At 37.9% G+C, this 23,895-nt stretch overlaps 1 protein-coding gene across 1 annotated transcript; it reads right to left on the reverse strand.

Annotated features, from left to right (window-relative positions):
• Positions 1-279: 279 nt before the first annotated feature.
• LOC127433618 (receptor-interacting serine/threonine-protein kinase 4-like) lies at positions 280-23,860 on the reverse strand. The gene is made up of 8 exons (XM_051685662.1): positions 23,472-23,860; positions 14,977-15,268; positions 12,990-13,138; positions 11,224-11,273; positions 9,224-9,382; positions 7,138-7,244; positions 5,826-6,069; positions 280-3,229 (listed from the first exon to the last, which is right to left on the reverse strand). The coding sequence occupies exons 1-8, from the start codon at positions 23,651-23,653 to the stop codon at positions 1,947-1,949; spliced, it is 2,466 nt and encodes an 821-aa protein (XP_051541622.1). The 5' UTR covers positions 23,654-23,860; the 3' UTR covers positions 280-1,946.
• Positions 23,861-23,895: the final 35 nt, after the last annotated feature.

The following is a 23,895-nucleotide window of genomic DNA, read 5'->3' on the forward strand; positions in this document are numbered from 1 at the left end:
AGGTGAGTAAATCATGAGAGAAATTTCATTTTTGGGGGAACTATCCCTTTAAGTTTGTAAGCAGTGTGTATTAAGGTTATTAATTATCTATTCTTATGCTATAACACATGTGCCAACCAACTCCACTCACACTCTTTTTGTAAATGATGTTAGCCAGCTAGCATTGCTAAATCAAAGGTTTACAAATCTTTTTTCCAGTATCTTTTTTTATATCTTTCTACAACAATATTTGGTCTCCAAAAAACAATGACTGACAAAAGATAGTTTAAATACATGTGATGCACTTTAATGTTCCATCAAATATAAAAGTGTGCAAATATAATACTGTGCAAACACAAATATCTTTTCTGTGTACAAAAAAAAAAAAAAAAGAGGACAAGGCAGCTTTATCGACCAATTACAGAAGTCAAAGTGAAGCCTAGAGGAGGTGTTGGCATCAGATGACTGGCTACTTTGCTATGAAAGATTTAGTTTATACAGACACATATACAGATGCATGGATACCAACGATAACAGACAAAAGTCTCTTATTACAAGGAATTCAACAGTTCCATGGTCGTCTACAAACAGAGAATTTTAAAACCTAGCAATTAACAGGCTGCCTGTTCTCAGCAGTGCTTCTTAAATGAGGGGTAATGACAGCTATGCTCCCCTTGGCATAAAAAAAGGCTTTTACAGAGCGATGAAAAGATAAAGTGGTCTCAGGAATGAGCCGATGGTCTGAACATGAGGGTATATGGGATGCAGACTTCCCCCCCATACTGTCTACCCACATCTGTGATCCCCCTCAGGCACTGTTCCCATGCTATGAGCCAAAAGACTCTAAAAACACTAATCTTTATAAAGAGACTCAACCATTTAAACAATAATTGGCCTAACGGCGTTGCTATTCACCTTGATATTATCAGCAGACAATGCATCACTGACAGATCAAGAAGAATGTACCTTTTGACTGGTATTCAGAGGGTGAGCTTATTCTAATATTTCTAATCTGTACAGTTTCTATAATATCTCAAATCTCTGCAACATTTTTGGGTGTGGAGAAAGTTTTGCTTGAGGCTGCATTAATCATCACTGTACTCCAGTAACAATTATAATAATAAGAAAATTGTGAAATCAAAGACATACTACAAAAACAGGATTCCAAAAACAATGGCATTGAAACAACAGGAGTCTATCTACAGTACTTATATCTACAAAAATGCATTTCCAATCACAAAATAACTCTATTATTAAGGAGGAAAGCCAACAAGAGCCCAAACCCCTGGAAAAAGTACCTGTCAATATTCCGATTGGCCACAACCATATAATTACAATATGTACAGTAAATCCCTAAGAGTCCCTCTTTTCCAGCATTTATCAGACTTTATAACAAAGAACGAATGTTAAAGAAGTAGTTCACTCAAAAATTAAAATTCTGTCATCATTTACTCAGCTCCAAAATGTAAAACAAAAGCACCATAAAGCTATAATTAAAGTGGTCCATACAACTTGTGCGCTATATTTCATGTCTTCTGAAGTCATACGATAGCTTTATGTCAGGAACAGACCAAAATGTATGTTTTTATTTCCTAATAATCTTCCCCTCAAGTGAGCTGTTAACTGATGCAAGATTTTCAGCGAATAACTTAAATTTGGTCAAACAACAGAGGAATTCAGAGGAATTACATTATAAAGCATGAGTGGTATTTGACCACTTTTAAGACACTTTTATAAAATGTAAAAAAAAATTAGTGTTCATTTAGTGTTCATTATTTTTCAAAAATTCCCCTTTTGTATTCTACGGAGTCACAAGTGTTTGGAACAACATAACGGGTGAGTAAATAATGTCAGTATTTTTATTTTTGCGTGAACTATCCCTTTAAGAGGGAGAAAGTGTGTACGAGTACAGATAGCTTGCAAAAAGTTCTTAAGAGTCTGTGAGGCCTCAAGCCCCAGTAGGGCCCTCAACAAGGGGCCGATCCACACAGTGAGTCTTCAGGAATTTGTGTGCCGTCATTGTTTTTGTAGCTGGTCAGTTTCAGAATGACCACTTTCCTCTGAAGAGTTGTGGGGGTGAGAGGATTTGGACTCTCTGGCTCAGATTCGGATGTTTGCTCTAGTGTGTGCTCTTGGGTAGGTTGAGGAGAGTGTGGTGCTGCATCGGTGCCGTGTTCAAGCAGGACGCAAATGATGTCTCTATAGCCACCACGTACAGCCAGGTGAAGTGGCGTAAAGCCGTTCTCGTCTTGAGCGTGAGCGACCTCAGGACAACCCTGCAGAAGCTCCCTGAGGATCTCGCAATGACTGTTCTCCACTGCCAGGTGACATGGTGTGCGAAGGGCATGGTTTGTGCTCTGCGGGTCAGCACCCTCTGCAAGAAGCATTTTAACAGTGGGCAGGTGGCCTTTCTGGGCAGCCAGGTGCAAGGCGGTGCAGCCATTTGCCGTTCGGCTCTGAATGTTGGCGCCATGTTTAACGAGCAGCCTTGAAGTGCTGGTGTGGCCCGTTTCTGCAGCTATGTGAAGTGGACAGTGAAGGCCGTCAGACGTCAGGTGTACGTTAGCGCCTAGCTCCACTAGAATTCGTGCCACTCGATACTGGCCCCTTTGAGACGCCAGATGGAGAGGTGTACGCCCGTCTGATGTTTGTCCATCAACATCAGCTCCCGCTTGCTTCACCAAGAGCTTTACAATTCCCAGATGGCCTTTCCAAGCAGCCAGATGTAGCGCCGTCCAGTCATCTTTACCTTTTAAGTGGATGTCAGCTCCACGACTTAGCAAAACCCTCACCACATTCTCCTGTCCGTGATGACAGGCAATATGTGTTGGTGTGCGACCCTGGGCATCTACTTCATTAATGGAGGCGCAACGGTCTAGAAGTAAACGAGTCAGGGCCTCGTCACCATTCTGGGCTGCAAAATGCAGAGGTGTATACTGGTCCTCGTCCTTTGCGTTGACGTTGGTCATCTTACGGCTCAGGAGAATTTCGGCCACTCCCTTCAGCCTCTTTTCAGCTGCCAGGTGAAGAGGCGTGGCTCCATAAACGTTGGGCAAATTAGGGTTGCAATTGCTAAGTAGAAGAAACTTTACTGCTTCCTCATTAGCAAGTCCTACAGCGAAGTGAAGCAGGTTGCTGCCACCGTCCAAGAGCAAGTCAACATCTTGTGGCTGGAGGATCTTCATGAGTTTAGCAATATCCTCAGTACGAATGGCTTCACAAAGCTTCTTCTTCTGTAACTCACTGGAGTCTAAAGTAGGACAGAAACATATAACAGTGAAATGTTTTTGAAAATTGTATATTTTCAGATGCATAAAAAATTATCTGGTTCTCTTCAACAGGTTTCTGCTCATAAGACCTCTTTATGATTTTTAGTTTACAAAGATGTTGTTAAAATAAGCTTAGAAATAAGAAGCAAAAAAAGCAATGCAAAACAAAACAAAACTATAAAACACACTGAATCAAAATATAAAACAAAAACACAACAAAACAAAACTATAAAAAAACAAAATAAAATATTAAAAAGCTATTAAAAACATTAAAGAACTAAATAAATCAATACATAAAACAAAAGCAAAAAACTAAATAAATCAACATTTAAAACCAAGCAAAAAAAAAATCTATAAAAAACATAAATCAAAACATAAAACAAAAGCAAAATACAGCAAAAGAACTTTAAAAAACAAATCAAAACATAAAACAAAAGCAAAAAAGCTAAATATAAAACAAAAGCATGATACAGCAAAACAAAACTATAAAAAATAAATAAATCAAAACTAAAAACAAAACTATAATATATATATATATATATATATATACACACACAGTTGTGCTCAAAAAAAAGAAAAACCACAGGTAACCTCAGGAGAAATACAGGCTGCTCTGGAAAAAGACGGTGTGGTTGTTTCAAGGAGCACAATACAACGATACTTGAACAAAAATGAGCTGCATGGTCGAGTTGCCAGAAAGAAGCTTTTACTGCACCAATGCCACAAAAAAGCCCGGTTACAATATGCCCAACAACACCTTGACACACCTCACAGCTTCTGGCACACTGTAATTTGGAGTGACGAGACCAAAATAGAGCTTTATGGTCACAACCATAAGCGCTAAGTTTGGAGAGGGGTCAACAAGGTCTATAGTGAAAAGAATACCATCCCCACTGTGAAGCATGGTGGTGGCTCACTGATGTTTTGGGGGTTTGAGCTCTAAAGGCATGGGGAATCTTGTGAAAATTGATGGCAAGATGAATGCAGCATGTTATCAGAAAATATTGGCAGACAATTTGCATTCTTCTGCATGAAAGCTACGCATGGGACGCTCTTGGACTTTCCAGCACGACAATGACCCTAAGCACAAGGCCAAGTTGGCCCTCCAGTGGTTAAAGCAGAAAAAGGTGAAGGTTCTGGAGTGGCCATCACAGTCTCCTGACCTTAATATCATCGAGCCACTCTGGGGAGATCTCAAACGTGCGGTTCATGCAAGATGACCAAAGACTTTGCATGACCTGGAGGCATTTTGCCAAGACGAATGGGCAGCTATACCACCTGCAAGAATTTGGGGCCTCATAGACAACTATTACAAAAGACTACACACTGTCATTGATGCTAAAGGGGGCAATACACAGTATTAAGAACTAAGGGTATGCAGACTTTTGAACAGTTTTTTGATTTTTTTCTTTGTTGCCATGTTTTGTTTTATGATTGTGCCATTCTGTTATAACATATATGCATTTACATTTACATTTATGCATTTGGCAGACGCTTTTATCCAAAGCGACTTACAGTACACTTATTACAGGGACAATCCCCCTGGAGCCACCTGGAGTTAAGTGTCTTGCTCAAGGACACAATGGTGGTGGCTGTGGGGATTGAACCGGCAGCCTTCTGATTACCAGTTATGTGCTTTAGTCCACTATGCCACCACCACTCCTTATATATAACCTACAGTGAATCCCATAAGAAATAAAATAAATGTGTTTTGCCTGCTCACTCATGTTTTCTTTAAAAATGATACATATATGACCAATTCTCCAAGGGTATGCAAACCTTTGAGCACAACTGTATATATATATATACACACTACCGGTCAAAAGTTTTGAAACACTTACTCGTTCTTTATTATAATTGTTTTTCTTCACATTTTAGAATAATAGTAAAGTCGTTAAAACTATGGAATAACATAAATGGAACTATGGGAATTATGTTGTGACTAAACAAAATCCAAAATAAATCAAAACTGTGTAATATTTTAGCATCTTCAATGTAGTCACCCTTTGTCTAGAATTTGCAGACATGTACTGTTGACATTTTCTCAACCAACTTCTTGAGGTATCACCCTGGGATGCTTTTTAAACAGTATTGAAGGAGTTCCCATCTATGTTGGGCACTTATTGGCTGCTTTTCTTTATTATTTGGTCCAAGTCATCAATTTCAAAAACTATATATTTTTTTAAATTACATTTTAGATTTATAATGAAATAAATTAATATGTTGGCACAATTATATTTTTGTCCACAAAACAAATTTCAAACATTTAAGCATACGCCTTCAGATCAAAAGATTTTTAATATCATGAGAAACATTTCAGTCAAGTGTTTCAAAACTTTTGACCGTTAGTGTTTATATTATATATATATATATATATATATATATATATATATATATATATATATATATATATAAAAACAAAGCAAAACAAAACAATAAAAAAATAAAATAAAACAAAAGCAAAACACAAAACAAAACAGAAAATATAATAGAAAAACATTCTTAATCAAAAACACCCTTATGCTCTGTTTTGCACATTAAATTAGAGGCCAGATGCCAGTGTGACTTTTCTCTTACCATTCACATTTTCTTTATCAAAGGACAACGTAATGGAGCCTTGGGATGAGAAAGCTGAATCCACAGAAGAGATGCCTGAGAGTCTCTTACTGGTGTTGTCTTTGCTCTCAAGGGATTCCTCTTTAACACTGCTAAAACTGCGAGAAAACCCAGAGTCAATCTGACTCAGCAGCTCAGACAGGCTGTAGTCTTTCTCAGGTAACATGACTTCGGACTTCGGCCTCACTGGCTTTTGGATGTTTGTCTGCATGTGAAGAAAAACATCAGATTGTTTGTAAGAAAAAAATCAATCAAACCTAGACCATCAATCAGACCATGATACATGGTATGCAAGTAAGCAGTTATCAACCAGATGTTTAAAAGTGGGTTACAATACTACATTTACTACAAGAACAGTACCCCTGGAACGACCTCTTGCTCAAGGAGACAACAGTTGAAGCACACGGTACACTCCTTTGTGAGGTTCAAACCTACAACCTATTAGTTATCAGCCCAGATCTTTTAATTACTATGCCACATCACCTTCTGACAAAGTAGTCCAAATGGATTCAGCCTGTTAGGTTGTTTTCAATAGAGATCTCTGCTTATTTTCCAGAGATTTTATAGAGATTATAGGGCCGGTTTTCCATTTGTATGTCAGCTGCCATTTCTAGGAATTAATACATTTAAATGATAATACCTATCAGTGTACAAATGTCTAGTAATACAAAAACCAAACATCAAGCAAGTGAATATTTAGCAATATATAGCCAATTAAAATTTTAAGAGCAGACTAGAGAAAAAATAAACGTGGGAAAACTGAAAGATATACAAAATGCAGAAGCTACACAGCATCTTAAGGTGTTAACATGAGCATACCATCTGGATTACAAATGAATAAATTACTGACTGTAGATGCATCTACAGAAGCTGACATGCATCATTTTCGAGAAATGAAGAACTGGGTATTGTTCTTAAAATAAACTTTTACATATGTTTACCTAGGAAATGATAAATGTGTTCTAGTTAAACAATGCAACTTGGTAGCATTCTTTGGTGCTGATGAAATACTGTCATCTTGATAAAACATTTACTCAATGTACTTTGACAAACACAAAGAAATACCAAAGGGTTACTTAATAAATGAGGTACAGGAAGTCTTAATTACCTAAACTATGTTGTAGGTCTGTAAAAGACAAATCTGAATGACTCATACTTAACTTGCTGGAAAGCATCTTTTCATCACATATGAGATTTATCAGATACATGACCCAATATGGACTGACCACTTGTGGACATTCTTGCATAAAGATATTATATGTTCTGATGTTACCTGCTCGCTGGATGGGGCAGGGCAGGGGGATTCAGGTTCTGAAGACACTGAAGCCCTGGACTCCTCATGGGGTTTAGTGCACAGCTCCTCAGCCTCTGATGTAATCTCTATATGAAACAGTAAGCAACGTTAGACTAGAGTTACATATACAGTAACACCAAAAGTATTTGGACACTTAAAGGGATAGTTCAACCAAAAATGAAAATTCTCTCATCATTTACTCACCCTCATGCCATCCCAGATGTGTATAACTTTCTTTCTTCTGCAGAACAAAAACAATATTTTTTTAAAGAAATATATTTTAGCTCTGCAGGTCCATACAATGCAAGTTGCTGGGTACCAATATTTTGAAGCTCCAAGATGCACATAAAAGAAGCATAAAAGTAATTCATAAGACTCCATTGGTTAAATCTATATATTCAGAAGTGAAATGATAGATATGGGTGAGAAAGAGATACATTTTTAAGTCCTTTTTTACTATAAATTATCCTCCTTGCCCAGTAGGTTGAGATATGCACGAAGAATACAAATTGCCAAAATCAAAAGTAAAACTGGAAATTTATAGTAAAAAAGGACTTAAATACTGATCTGTTTCTCACCCACACTTATAATATCACTTCTGAAGACATGGATTTAACCACTGGGGTCTTATGGATTATGGTTATGCTGCTTTTATGTGCATTTTGGAGCTTTAAAATTTTGGTCACCATTCACTTGCATTGTTAAGACCTACAGAGCTGAGAAATTCTTCTAAAAATCTTTGTTTGTGTTCAGCAGAAGAAAGAAAGTCATACACATCTGGGATGGCATGAGGGTGAGTAAATGATGACAGAATTTACATTTTTGGGTGAACTATCCCTTTAAGTCACACTTAAAAATGTCTGAATATCATGGGAATAGATACAAAATATCAAACCAAGGGGAATATGCAAACATTACTGGATACTAGAACTTTTCTTGAACTTTTAGAATTAACTTCACTTTTCTGTGCTATTTTTTGCAATAACATTAAACCAGTTGGTCCCCAGGAGATTTTAAGAGCATGTATGAAGTCAGTTTACCTCATGTTCACACAATTATCTTAGTAGAGAATGTTCTACAATGTTCTACTTTGTAACCAAATACTTAATTTTTTATTCCAAAGTCTTAATTCTAAACCGTATATCAACTACTGTTTTAAAATTTGAAACCTGACAAAAACATCTTTGCGAGTTTGTAAGGTTAATTTGTTAGGTTCGTTTTTGTTAATTTACAGTATAAAATAATAGATATACTTTTGTTTAGCTTGAAAAGTGTGTTTTATGTAAAAATAAATAAATAAATAGCACACGGATTGATATTTTGTTATATAATGCATATACATTCATACATTTTAAGTGCACCCTAAGTGTCCAAATACTTTTGGGGGCCACTGTAAGTATACAGAAAGAAAACATTTGTTCCAATAAAATTGAAAATGAACAAGAAAATTAACACTTATAATTCAAAACATTTGAGTTTGGGGGGCCTGGGTAGCTTAGTGGTAAAAGATGCTGGCTACCACCCCTGGAGTTCGCTAGTTTGCTAGTTCGAATCCCAGGGCATGCTGAGTGACTCCAACCAGGTCTCCTAAGCATCCAAATTGGCCCGGTTGCTAGGGAGGGTAGAGTCACATGGGGTAACCTCCTCGTGATTGGTGGGGCGCATGGTGAGTTGAGCGCAGATGCCGCGGTGGATGGCGTGAAGCCATGTCACCATGGCAACACGCTCAAGGCACGTGATAAGATGCGCGGGTTGATGGTCTCAGATGCGGAGGCAGCTGGGATTCATCCTCCGCCACCCGGATTGAGGCGAATCACTACGCGACCACGGGGACTTAACAGCACACTGGGAATTGGGCATTCCAAATTGGGTGAAAAAGGGGAAAAATCCCCCCCAATTAAAAATATTTGAGTTTCATAATGAATCTTATCACATGGCATTTAATTTACCCCGTTTTCTGCCAAACTCTGTCACATCAGTGTTGCAATGCAACTCTTGTTTCCCGTGAGTCAGCAGGTCATGTTCATTAGCAGCATAATGACAGATCGGAGCAAATGACACTCACCTTGAAAACTGGGTCTAGCCTCTGGGGAAAGTGCCCAGCACTTCTGCATGAGGGACAGGAACCCTGAGCAGGCCTGAGGTCGAATGCGAGGAATAAGCCCCAGATCCGGACGAATCCCTTTCACGACCTTTACCATTATGTGCAGGATGTTATTCTCCCCTATGAAACAGAGAAAGCAAATAAGTAACATTAGTGTATCTGCCGCACATGAAAATTTAAAAAATAGTTTTTTCATAGAATGAGACTGAATGGGGATTGAGGCTAACATTCTGCCAAACATCTCCTTTTGTGTTCCACATAAGAAAGAAAGTCATATAGGTTTGGAACAGCATGAGGGTGAGTAACTGATGACATAATTGTAATTTTTGGGTGAACAATTCCTTTAAAAATACTTTTTCTTCGTATTTTGGTGTGTAATATGAGCCAAGCATGTTCTTAGCAGGCTTCGTGAAATTCACCCAATAATAGAAAGAAAACAATCTATATAATTGTGAGCATATTATTTCCATTAGACCACTAAAAACTATAAGCACTTGGTGTGAGTCTCATCTCGCTCCCTAGCTCCCTATGTTTTGAATCAGTATATCGTGAACATGAATTCAGGCACTGGCAAAGATGTTGATCCATTGAGCACTGGGATATTTTTGACTCAATTACCTGAGACACGATAATGAAATTTTACTTTTATACACAGCTGTTATTAATCAGAATCATCACTGCAAAAATGACACTGACATGTATTTTTAGGGTAGATATTAAATGTACAGCATTATCATGAGTATAGAAATTTATTTTTGGACCCACTTTATATTTGGTGTCTTTAACTACTATGTACAACTGTGTTGTTGCATTATACTTACATTTATAGTACCTGCATTTATTTACATCTGTCGTTACACTTTCAACCTAACCTCAATCCCTGAACCTAACCCTTACACTAAACCCTGACCTGACCTAACCTACCCCAAAACCTACTCGTACTTCAACCTCAGTAGCAGCAAATGTGAATTTTGTACAATAAATACATTGCATTGTGTGTATTGTAATATTAGTACATAGTATTTAAAGACATCTAATATAAAGTGGGACCGTATTTTTAATCTTCTTCTAAAAACTCCAATATTTAAAAGGTTGTTTCCCTTTCATGCACATTATGGATGAAAGATATTACAAACAGCATTTCTCTTAAAAAGATAATACGGCTTTGACTTCTTAATTTTACACTTGCTATCATTTGTAATGACTTGAGACTTTAGAAGACATGATAACGTTTCCAGGTAAGGGATCATAGTGAGCAATGATGCTTCCTGATTTTACGGTGCATTCTGGGAATTGTTAGGAAGTATTTCAGTGCACTAAATTGGGACAGCCCTAGAAATGGCCGACTCCCTGGTCAGTGCCCTAACTACTGAACTAGTCAGCTGATTGAGACGCACCCTTGATTTTGTTTTGAAGATAATTTTATAATCATTTGGTCGGCTGCATAAGTCAAAAAGCAAACAGAGGCAGCTAATTTAATATCCTGTTATTTCAACCTTTATTGTACTTGTAGAAATTACATAGGTTTTTTTATGGTTTTGAAAGGATTGTTTGGCATCCAACTGATTCCATTCACTTGCTGCCAAACACAACAGTTCTTTGCCTCTTGACAAGAAGGCTGTTTTAATTTTCATTCTTTCACATTGAGTTCTTGTAACTACTGGTTACTATAAAAAGTAGGCTTTTTATCCCGCCCCTGCAGATTTACCTGGAGATCACAACCAGGTAAACACATCTCCCTAGGAACACTCAAAGGCACTCTTTCAGTGCCAGTCAGTTTAAATCACGGTAATCAACGTAATTGTTTAAATGTTTTGAAACTGAATGCTAAAGATCAATGTGGGATACGGATTTCAGAATATGACTGAGCACATAATAAATATGAGCAATAATAACGCAGTATAGACATTTTATTTTCAATAAAACCTCCTGAGTCACATGGACTCTACTTTCTGACTTACCTTGATATGGTTTCTTCTGTGTGAGAATTCCCCAGATAACAATCGAGAAACTGTGGAACAACAAATAGGTGTTAGACAACATTGACGTAAACATGAAATTTGACAAACAGAAGCTGATCTGATATATGGATAGTTGATCTGAAATACTTTTGAAAAGTTGACATGTCCTTCAGTGTGACATGCTACACTACATCTAAAACTAATTTAAAGAGCATCTGGTGACACCTTACAGTATGTACATAGTAATTGTGAGACTAAACGGAATGTTACAAAATGCATTTAAAATGAAAAGTGAAGGCATAGATTCATATAAATTTTAACCAAAAGTCTTGCTGATATAAAAGCTCATGGACGCGTTATGATTCACCTCTAACCACACACATTTGATTTACCGTAACACGATGACTACAGTTAACCCTTTAAGCTCTGAGGGTGTTTTTGAAGATTTCTTGTTTCAGTGGGATACCAAAAATTAAAGGCTTTTAACTCGACAAAAAAAAAAAAAAAAAAAAAAAAGCAGGGTCAATTGTTTGGTATTATTTTATAGAAAACTTTTCAAGTTTTTTAATGTTATAGATTCTGATCAATTCTGAGACTCTCAGCACAAGAAACTGCTGAAAAATCACAAAAAAACTTGAGCATAAAATAGCTTTTTTTTTTTTTTTTTTGATTTTACATTATATATCTCAGTGTGTAAATAAGATAGCTCTGAAAAACTGCTTTGTTTTGTTCCCAATTCTGTCACCTGTAATTGAGTTAAATTTTGTGTTGATATGACAAAGCAGTCAAAATTTATTTAGAAAAAAATTATTTATCTTAGTGTCCAAAAACATCTGAAAACAAATAAAACATAATAATTGTACATAAGAACTAATTACACATGCAAATACAACAATGACTAAAGCTATGCACTCTCTCCAAAGCAGGCATGCATGAGTTACGAGATCTCATTCAGTTCCATTCTGTGTCATTTGAGCCATCATTGAGTCTGTGTCATGTACTTGGTGCCATCTAGTGGTGGCCATATGTTATTACAGTGAACGATCCTCTCTGTCCATATTTGGATTACTTCCACCTCTGGTTGCATTGATCTGAATCCTAATACAATTGGTTTAGCATTCCATGACACTGGATAATGTGCTGAATCATCTGATCCAGGAAAGATAACTTGTTTTTAGCCAGATAGCAAATTATGTGCTGTGTGCACATTGAGCTTCCTGAGGATTATATAATGATCTATGCATCCATATACTTTGTGTTTGGGCTCGTTGTAAAGATAATTGCCTCCTCTAAGTAGTGGCATGTGTATTTTATGTTCTGCTTATTTTTTGTGAAGTTATAAACAAAAATGTGGCATATAAGCAATACCTGTTTACATGTAACATGTATGTCAAAGACATATACTTAACTATTACTCGCTATATTTTTGTCTGTGAGTAAAACAACAGTGACACATGGCTTTTTGATCAGTTTGATGTTTTTACCGTTTACAATAATATGTGCAGTGCAAGATTATTACTAAATTATCAAAATAGAACACTTCTGATTTGTCTGCAAATTTCAAAGCACTTATTCAGTTTTGGTCAAAATGCCTATATGCATTGTAAACTACAGCTTCTACACTTTAAAACAATACCTATTTTGTATTGGTCAAGACAAAAAAGGCAGGCCCATCCAAGCTTAAAGTGTTAACATGAGAATTCTAGTACATGACAAAACTCCTCTCTCTCACCGTATGTATGAAACTAACAATAAAAATGGCTGACCTGTATACATCATGTTTAGTGTCAGAAATTCTATCTTTTTCGATGATCCGCTCTGGAGGGAGGTAGGCAATGGTCCCACAGAACCCATCGCGGCTAATGTCATCATTCCTAGTAAAACCGTTCCACCTAGCTAGGCCAAAGTCGGAGATCTGGAAAACAAAATGAAATGATCAATGGTTAAAATTCACTTTTTATATTTGATACGTGCAATGTTATTGTTTTAGTTTTTTGTCTTTTGGGTTTTGTAGGTGTTCTTCAAAGGTGAAATGTGTCATTTCCAAACAGGAATGCAAAAAATAATGTCTTGTTTCAAGCAGGTTTCTCGAACTCCTCACACGCCTGCTATTGGTCGGACAAACAGTGAGCTCTGCCCACAAACTAATGCGGTTGGTTGAGACAATGCTGCTGTGTTGGGATGGTTGGGATACTCAAACATACAATGTAATGATAGCACCACAGAACCACAACACTTTTCAGGGAAATCAACCCACAGATGGCTTGACTTGACTCTGAATATTAAACTGGGATACGAGAAAGTTCTTAGTAAAAAGCAAAGAGAAGAGCATGTTGCTGTGCCCTACAAGTGTCCTGTTAGGTGGGGAAGCCCTAATTTGTTTGTAAATGTATGCACGCATATGTAGGCAGGTGTGTGCCAGCCAGTCATTAACACTGCCCAGCTTAAGCTTGTTCAGACTGGTCCAGGATATGTGTTTACATCCAGCCTTTTCAATCCAAGACGATGATTCCCACCCATCCCTCGTGACACCTGCTTAATCATCCATGGGAAGGCTGGATATAAATGGGATAAAGCATGGGAAAGCATTTCAACCCTCAGGGAATTTTCTGGAAAAGTATGTAGGGACCTCGAAAAGAAAATGATAGGTGTGAACCCCCCCACCCCCACTGGCAGCTTGTGATACCCTTATGAACTTTCCTGCACAATGATCTGACATGACGGAGATTTAAACTGTTGTTTGGCCGTCAATGTTAGATTAAGATAAACATTCATCATGTCGACAGGGTGTTTTCATGAACATGAAAAATATAAATCCGACAGTAACCGTTTATCTTTTCCACCCCGGCTCAACCTCTCTGTTATATGAGTGAAATTACCACACATTTTTATTTTGATCCTAACAAAATAATCCTTCCCTAAAAATTATATATAGCCCCTATGAAATCAAAATGGGAGTTTGGGGGCTTTGAGTTTTTGTTTATTAACATAGCTAGTGCACTGTTAAAAGCAGACAAAATTCATTTTTAGCAGATATAGTATATACACATTTAAAATGTACATTCTCTTCTGGAAAACCTGACCAAAAATATTGATTACTCATCTCGCAGTACACAGACTTTTGTCCAATCAAATGCTCTCTAGAATGAGAAAGTCCCTCCCCCAATACGACTTGCAACTGACAAGGAAATAGCAAATCAAGATTCACTGGCTATTTAAAAAAGTGGGGTGATCCGTTCTATAGGAAATACGTCAACACAGGAAAGAAAACTGCTCGTTAAGCCATTTCATGGGGTCAGAGGGACAGTTCACGCAAAAATGAAAATAATGTCATAATTTACTCATCCTCATAACTTTTTTCTTCCATGGAACACAAAAGGAGATATTAGGCAGAATGTTAGCCTCAGTCCCATTCACTCTCATTGTGTGGAAAAAAGATGTCATGAAAGTGAATATGTTAGCCTCAGTCACCATTCACTTTCATTGTGTGGAAAAAAGATTGAGACTAACATATCGCCTAACATCTCATTTTGTGTTCCATGAAAGAAAGTGATTTGGATTTTGAAATGAGAATGAAATGAGTGTGAGTAAATAACGACAGAATTTTCCTTTTTGGGTGTACTGTCACTTTAAGTGATAAAGATGCAAAATAACTTAAGGACTTGTCATTATCGCAGCAATTAAGGTCATCATCACCTCTTTAACAAGAAGTCAAGACCTTTTGAAGACCAGAAGTAGCTTCCGCTTTCTTACCTTGACATGGTAATGTGCGTCCAGCAGGATGTTGGCAGGTTTAAGGTCAAGATGAAGAAGTGGCGGATTCATGCAGTGCAGGAAGTTCATGCCCACCGCTGTCTCATGGATGATGCGGAATCGCAGTTCCCAGGGCAGAGGCTCTGAGGCCAGCAAGGTTTCCAGGGAGCCCGTTTCCATATACTCCATCACCAGGCCCTGTGGATCACTGCAGATCCCATATACAGGGAGGATGTAGCGGAATTTAGCCGCCTCCATCTTTTTGGCCTCCTCCAAGAGCTCTGCACGCTCCCTAAATGGACAACAAGTTAACCTGTCAACCAATTAATCACACCTGTAATAGGGTGTAAATCATATATATGTAGTAGTGAATTTGTTTACCTGCGAGGGATTTGTGTGTGTGTGTATGTGTGTTAAGTGGACTGTCTTTGTCTCTATGTGTTAGAAAACATACAGTATATTGGCTGCAGGCAGCGTTGCTAAAATATCAATTTGCCATTTTATAAAGAATTAGTCTTGCTCAGCGAGTATTGATGCTGACTACCATCCCTGGTGTCACGAGTTCTAATCCAGGGTGTGCTGAGTGACTCCAGCCAGGTCTCCTAAGCAACCAAATTGGCTCGGTTGCTACGGAGGGTAGAGTCACATGGGGTAACCTCCTCGTGGTCATGATTAGTGGTTCTCGCTCTCAATGGGGTGCGTGGTAAGTTGTGCGTGGTTCGCGGAGAGTAGCATGAGCCTCCACATGCGGAGTCTCCATGGTGTCATGCACAACGAGCCACGTGATAAGATGCGTGGATTGACTGTCTCAGAAGTGTTGGCAATTGAGACTTGTCCTCCACCACCCGGATTGAGGTGAGCAACCGCGCCACCATGAGGTGCCTACTAAGCAGTGGGAATTTGGCATTCCAAATTGGGAGAAAAGGCGATAAAAAAAATGAAGAGTGTATTAGCCTTACAATAAAACTTCTGTCATCTTTTACTCACCCTCATGTTGTTCCAAACCCGTGTGACTTTCTTTCTTCTGTGGAACACATAAGGAAATGTGATAGACTGTCGTTCTGTCTAACATCTCTATTTGTGTTCCATGGAAGTCATACAGGTTTGGAATAACAAATGGTAAATGATTTTTTGATTTGGGGTGAACTGTCCCTTTAAATATAACATTCCATCATTATCACAGTGGTAAATTTTTACAAAAACAACAAGGGAATGAATAAAAACTTGTTGGACCTGAGCGCATCAACAGAGCTGACTCATTTAATACTCAGTCCGGAAGAGTATTAAGAAAAATGACACTATGTTTTTTAATATTAACTAATGGTTTACGGTAGCATATATTCATATAACATCATCTTTTTAATTACATTTCAGTCCTTATAACTGACTGATATGGGGCTGTATGAACGGCTCTTTGTTCTGTTTGTTCTTATCCAACTACCTTTTATTATTAGGAAGTCAGATGTGAGACACAGACATCAGACATGTAGGCCACACGAAGTCCACACTCACAAAGACATCTATATAATCTATTTTCACAGTACTTTTCCCCTACCTCTTAAATGCAACTTCAAAGTTGTCAGTGGTGTTATGCTTCTTTTGTTGACTGTTTAATTCTACTGTAAAGCGACTTTGAGCTGTGGGAAAGGCACTTAATAAATCAAACGTCTTATTATTAATTAAAAAAATGTCAGTGTTGAAATACTTCTATCCCAGTTTAATGTGCAGAAACAACTATAAGTAAGCCACTTGTAGGATGGTTTCCTTGAAAACATTGCATCTCTGCTGCACTATCAAAATATGGCTCAGCAATGGGGAGAGTTTGGGGTGGGGCTATCTGTTTTCTGACCAATGGAAGACAGACATAGTGTTCTTAAAATCTGTTTTAAAAAGTCTTAATTTTTGCAATTTCGTTTAGTAGCACTAGTGGCACAGAAATTACACACTTCACCTTTATTTTTAATCTCCATTCAAATACAAAATAATGTCTTGGTGAGCAAGAAGGAACTAAAACATCTCTTATGGCGAGTCATAACACCCATTAAAAAAACATGCGACGTCACAGGAAGTCAGCATCTTCCTTTATAGTTTTATTAGTTGACTGAGCGTTTTAATACTCATAAGAAATCAAAGTGACCATATACTTCTCACTAACATTTTTAGCATGTGCAGAATATTATATATATATATATATATATATATATAGGTATTACGATATTAAATGTATGTATAACTGATAATACTACACCATGGTGTTGACATTTTCCTATTCCTCATGAATGTGCTTGTTTTAAAACCAGCTTTAAAAAGCCGAAACACCCAAAGCATAATTTCCTTTTGTTATTAAAAGTTTTTATTGATTCCATATAACATATAAAATAAATAACAGAATATTTGGAATCACATTATTTTATTTACAACCCTTCCTCCCAAACATTAACCACCCCACCCCACCACCCAACACAAACAGATACCCCCGTGGTCAAATACAATTGACAAAGACACACAAACAAACAATAAAACAGAAGAAAATATTTAGAAATACATTTAAAAAAGTATATGTTCAAAAACAAAAAGGCTACAACATACACATTTAAAACAACACGTCTCCCTCCACTGCCCCTCCCCGAAAGCCCTCCAAACAGGCCAAATAGCTGCCCCACCTCCTGATGAACATATCCATGTTGCCTAGACTTCTATATGACAACTCTTCCCAAGCTGCCACCCTGCCCATCTCCTCGCACCACTCACGAAACGAGGGGGCTCCAGCTGACTTCCATCCTCTAAGGATAACCTGTCTGCCCACCATAACACTGGCCAGGATCCAATTCTTCATGTACTTATCTCCTACATCAATGACCACCCCGTCACCCAAACTACAGAGCCTGGGGCAAAAGGAGATCCGAGTACCCAATACGAATTCTGGACCCTCAACCAGAACTCCTGTATCTTACGACACCCCCAAAAAAGATGGGTGGTATCTCCATCTTCTAAATGGCATCGCCAGCAGGTGGGTGTGTCCTTAAGATCAAGCCTATACAATTTAGAAGGGGTCCAATAAAATCCATGTAGAATCTTAAATTGCATAAGGCGTACCCTTGCATCTCTAGATGCAGACATGATGTTTTTAAGAATCCTAGCCCACAGTCCCTCCTCCAAAAATGATTTAAATCTTCCTCCCATAATCTTTTGAGGGAATTTAAAGCTCCGTACCCCAGAATTAGCAGGGAGTAATACACTGATGCCTCATGACCTTTTCCAAAAGCAGTAATCACCACTCCCAGAGTATCTGCCACACTAGTGGGGTGCGTGCCACTCCCAAAAACAGTGCAGAGTAGGTGGCGCAGCTGTAAATACTTATAAAATTGAGATCTGGGAATCCCAAAATTTTGAACCAAATTTTCAAAAGGTCTCAATACTCCACTCTCATATAGGTCACCGAGTGTATTAACCCCCCTCAAAATCCAATCTGACCAACAGAACCGAAGCATAATTTCTAATACAGTCTGGTGGCAGACAGTACTGCATTTCCCACAGGGATGGACAAATGGGAGGCAAGGAGTGAGTAAATTATTAGGGAGTGCATAGTGAACACTTAACACTATCCTACCCATTCTGCTGCCCCTTACACTGTTCTGCCACCCTTTTCAGCTAAACAAAAGCCCTTCTTAAAAAAAAAAACTGTTCCAGCTCAACCGGTTTGGCAACTCTACAAAAGCAGAGGCCTGATAGAGCAAAGGATGACAAAGCCAGCTTTTAAGTCTGTGCTCTGTTTAGGTGGGGGAATTAAATTTGAATTCTTATACTTTGCTGATCACAGGTGCTGATAACCTGCTATACTGAGGGTCACAGGGAACAGCAAGCATAGGATTCCTATCAGATTCCCTATATTTATTTTCTTTCCCTCTAGTTGTTTGATGACGTAAAGTGACACCCTCATATAAAAGCATGTGTTACAAGAAAATGTGCATGATAACATGGCACCTCTGATCATAAAATCATAAGGCAATAAAGGGATAGTTCACACAAAAAAAATGGAAATTCTGTCATCATTTACACACTTTCATGTTGTTCCAAACCTGTAAACCTTCTGTGCAGGCCTTATATTAGTCTCGGTCACTATTTACTTTCATTGCATCTTTTCTTTTTCCATAAAATTAAAGTTAATGGTGACTGAGGCTGTCACTGCCTAACACCTCCTTTTGTGTTCCACAGAAGAAAAAAGTCACACAGGTTTGGAACAAATTAATTAATGAGACAGAATTTTCATTTTGGACTGAACTATCCCTTCATGGATCTGCTTATATGTTTGTGTATACTAAAAGTCGAATATTTCAGCCTTGTCCCCCAAATATATTAAAAAATGCTGCTAAATGCTGCAACTACACTGATAACACAAGTAGAACACTCCTCTGGATTTAGACCAGGAAGGGACAAATTATAACCCCACAACTAAACAGAATAGAAATGCATTACAGTGCAATTAGACTGAACCTTGGGGGAAAATATGTAACTTCATACACATGTCTTCAAGCAGTAATGAAAAATAACCAAGTAAGATGGAGAATCAATAGTAGTCAGCTGACACTGATTCATTGTGTCCTGTCCAAGTGTAATATCTTTTTCTGCCTTGCAGACATCCCCATTGCCAAACAGAGCAGAACACAAACATTCAGATATCACAAGTATGACCTGTGTATCATAATATGCATACATTAAGCTCACCAAAGGCAATTTGAAACATTTTATGCCTAAAGGAAGTCCTTCCAATGTCACTATGTAAGATTGTGTACCAAAGATCACGGTTCAATTCACTTGCCAGAATAATTTTGTCAATAGTGCTTTGGTACAATGTACAAAAAAGTCCTTAAAGGGATAGTTCACACAAAAAATTCAATTACATCATCATTTACTCACCCTCACGTTGTTCCAAAGCTGACGTTCTTTTTTTGGAGCTCATAAGGAGATATTAATGCAGAATGACAGCTTCAGTCACCACTTTCATTGCATATTTTTTTCCATTAAATGAAAGTGAATGGTGACTGTCCCTAACAGCTGTCAGTCCCTAACATTCTGCCTAACATGTCCTTTTATGCTCCACAGAAGAAAGTCATATAGGTTAGGAACAACATGAGGTTGAATAAATGATGACAGAATTTTCATTTTTTGGGTGAGCTCTTTCTTTAATGTAAGATACGATCAGTTTTGTATAAAGTATCCATGTCATACTTGAGTAAAAGTAAAGATACCGGGGGCCTGGGTAGCTCAGCGAATACTGACGCTGACTACCACCCCTGAGTCGCAAGTTCGAATCCAGGGTGTGCTGAGTGACTCCAGCCAGGTCTCCTAAGCAACCAAATTGGCCCGGTTGCTAGGGAGGGTAGAGTCACATGGGTAACCTCCTAGTGGTCGCTATAATGTGGTTCTCGCTCTCAATGGGGTGCGTGGTAAGTTGTACATGGATCGTGGAGAGTAGCATGAGCCTCCACAAGCTGGTAGTCTCCGCGGTGTCATGCACATCGAGCCACATGATAAAATGCGAGGATTGACAGTCTCAGAAGCGGAGGCAACTGAGACTTGTCCTCCCCCACCCAGATTGATGTGAGTAACCGCGCCACCATGAGGAATAGGGGGAATTGGGCATTCCAAATTGGGGAGAAAAGTAAAGATACCTTCATGGAAATGGACTCAAGTAAAAGTTAAAGTAGCTCATGAGAAAACACCTTAAGTAAAAGTATTAAAGTAACTGATTTTAAATTTACATAAGTATCAAAAGTACAAGTAAATCGCATAAATTACGGAACAGTTCATTAAACCCAAGGCAACTAATTTGATTGGTAGTGCTCAACATTTACTCACCCTCATACCATCCCAGATGTGTACGACTTTCTTTCATCTCCAGAACACAAACAAAGATTTTTAGAAGACTATTTTAGCAATGCAGGTCTATACAATGCAAGTGAATGGTGGCCAGACATTTCAAGCTACAAAAAGCACATTAAGGGAGCATAAAGTTATCCATACTACTACAGTGGTTAAATCCATGTCTTCTGAAGCGATTCAGTCATTTTTTGGTGAGAACAAACCAAATTGTAACTAATTTTCACTGTATATCTTGTCATTGCAATCTCTTGGCACAATCATGATTTCAAGCTCGATTTCACTTTCTAGTGCTTGACGCTTGCGCAGAGCCCTAGATGGCACTATAGGAAGTGTAATTGAACTTGAAATCCTGATCGCCAAGGAGACTGGTAATGTCAAGATTTATAGTCGAAAAAGAGTTATATTTTGGTCTATTGTCACCCAATTCCAATTGGATTCATTCAGAAGACATTGATGAAACCACTGAAGTCTTATAGATTACACTTATGCTGCATTTATGTGCTTTTTGGAGCTTCAAAGGTCTGGCCACTATTCACTTACATTGGATTGACCTATATAACAGCGATATTCTTCTGAAAATCTTTTTGTGTGTGTGTGTGTGTGTGTGTGTGTGTGTGTTCTGCAAAAAAAATGAAAGTAATACACATCTAGGATCGAATGAGGGTGTGAAAATTATGAGAATTTTCATTTTTAAATGAACTATCCCTTCCATGGCGTCATGACATCAGAATTATCATATTTATGGGATGAGTGTAAATGAACACCACAGTCCATAAAAATTGGAACACTGAAGGAGAAAGTTGAGTCATATTAATGACCAGAACAAAGACTTGTGGGGGTGGGTTCTTTTCATTTGGGCCAATAAGCAACCACCCAGAACACCCTGGCTATTGCATAGCAATGTGCTAAATACACAGAAAACAACTTAACAACAGCACAGTAACAAACTGGCAACCACATACTGTAGCAATGCGCTAAAACACACAGCAGAACACCTTGACATCTGCATAGCATGCCCTGGCAACCGTCCAGAAAACCCTAGTAAGCACATCCTGTTGCATAGATGTGCTCCAAAGCAAACATAACACTTTAGCAACCACAAGAAAAACTGTTTTGATTAGGCAAAGACCATTCACATCTTCATAAAATATAAAAATAAATATTGTTGGACATTTTCATGAGCGCTGGTAATTATTCATACACATCACACCTTGGTTTAATGTAAAATGTGAACGCATGTGATTTACTTTTATATGAATAGGTCTCCTGGAAAGGCGGGAGGCTGATCGCACATAACTTCATTATTTCACAGCTTTCATAATGTTTAAGCCTAAACTTATCAAATAAATTAGTCAAAAAACTAATTTAAACTTAAAGGAGCAGTTCCTTGTCTTCCCCAATGGAGACATATGACGGAACAGGTAATCTGGCACGCTTCGCTTGTGATTTTAATTCAGATTCATGAGTCACAAAACGAATAATTCAGACCGTTTTTTGGATCTTTTTGTTCATTTCAAAAGAATCAAATTTAAAAGATTCGACTCAAATGATTCTTTCAATGAATCACACATCACTATCGCCGATCTGCACGCATTTTTGCACTTAGAGTTATTCTCTTTTTTTGCGCCTGTTATGTAAAGTAATGGTCTGGAGAAATTTATCGGAGTAAAAAGATCAATTTTCTCTTCAAAATGTAGTGAAGTGAAAGTAAAAGTCCAAAGAAATATTTATACTCAAGTTCAAATATGGAAAAAAAAAAAAAAAAAAAAAAACTGTACTTAAGTACAGTAACAAAGTATTTGTACTTTGTTACTACACACCTCTGGATATGATATTGCATTTTTAAGGTGATTCCATGCAGAATGTATGAAAAAACGGAAGGTTTAAATTTCATATGGTATTTGTGCCTGCTGTTTTATTGAGTTAACTACCAGCTCGAGAATTCCACTTAAAACAAGGTTTCAAACTGCAAAACTGACTCTAATTTATAACTTATTGAAAGATAATTTAACTTTTAAACAGACTGTAAATATGAAGACAAGTATTGAAGAATGGAATGGGGCAAATGGGGTACCGAAATATAATATAAATATAAACACAAACCCTTATGCATGTGAATGCAACATCTGTATGCATACCAAAGGTCTTGTTAAGGTCTACGTATGGAAGGTTATCGGGAAACAAAGCTCATACATACAGCCACTCCTTGTCATTTTGGGACATAGTTCAAGTGGAAAATGGAAAGAGTACTGTAAATGTATTCAAGAAGTCCTTAGAAACAGTCTGACATTTATGTATATATAGACTTTTTGCATATGTGCATATTTGTGCGCGGTAAGGGGGGCCATACCATGGCTGAAGGCTGTTTATTATCAGTAGATCCTTGACCACATTTGGAAACCAAAACAAAAAGCTGATATAACAGCAAATCTCCAGTAGTGCATCCCAAATTCCCTAACTAACTAGAATTATGGACTCCATATACCACAAAAACAAACTTCACTTGCCCTTCAGATGATTGTGATTGTAAAATACACACTCACACACACCCACACACTTCTTTAAAGTCTCAAAAGGCTGAGAAATATAAAAACACTCTTAGTCCTACTCACTTGTCATCTGAGTGAAGGCTGGGAGGGCACTTGATAGCCAGCCATGTTTTCCACTGCATATGTCGTACTTTGTACACCTGTCCGAAGCCGCCGGAGCCAATCTTTTCCCAACTCCCAAACTCCGAAGCGTCGAATGTTTTCAGCAGCCCCATGATCCCTGGGGAGTTCTCTGGGACATCCATTTAAATAGATCCTGTGCAATCCAAATCCACTGTTACACTCGTCTTTTTCATATAAAAAAAGTGCTCTGTCAAAGACCAGAGAGTTGTGTACCGTTCCTTGTTTTTTTTTTTCTGTCTGTACAGACTGCTTCTGTCTGGCCCTACCCTCAGTTCAGGTGAGGAGAGGGAGGAGCTTAATGACATAATTTCCTGAACTAGGCACACAGTAGCAAGATTTTTCAAGAAGAGATCATTATTGCCAA

Source organism: Myxocyprinus asiaticus, chromosome 43 (assembly GCF_019703515.2).
Source record: "Myxocyprinus asiaticus isolate MX2 ecotype Aquarium Trade chromosome 43, UBuf_Myxa_2, whole genome shotgun sequence".
NCBI classification, from domain to species: domain Eukaryota; kingdom Metazoa; phylum Chordata; class Actinopteri; order Cypriniformes; family Catostomidae; genus Myxocyprinus; species Myxocyprinus asiaticus.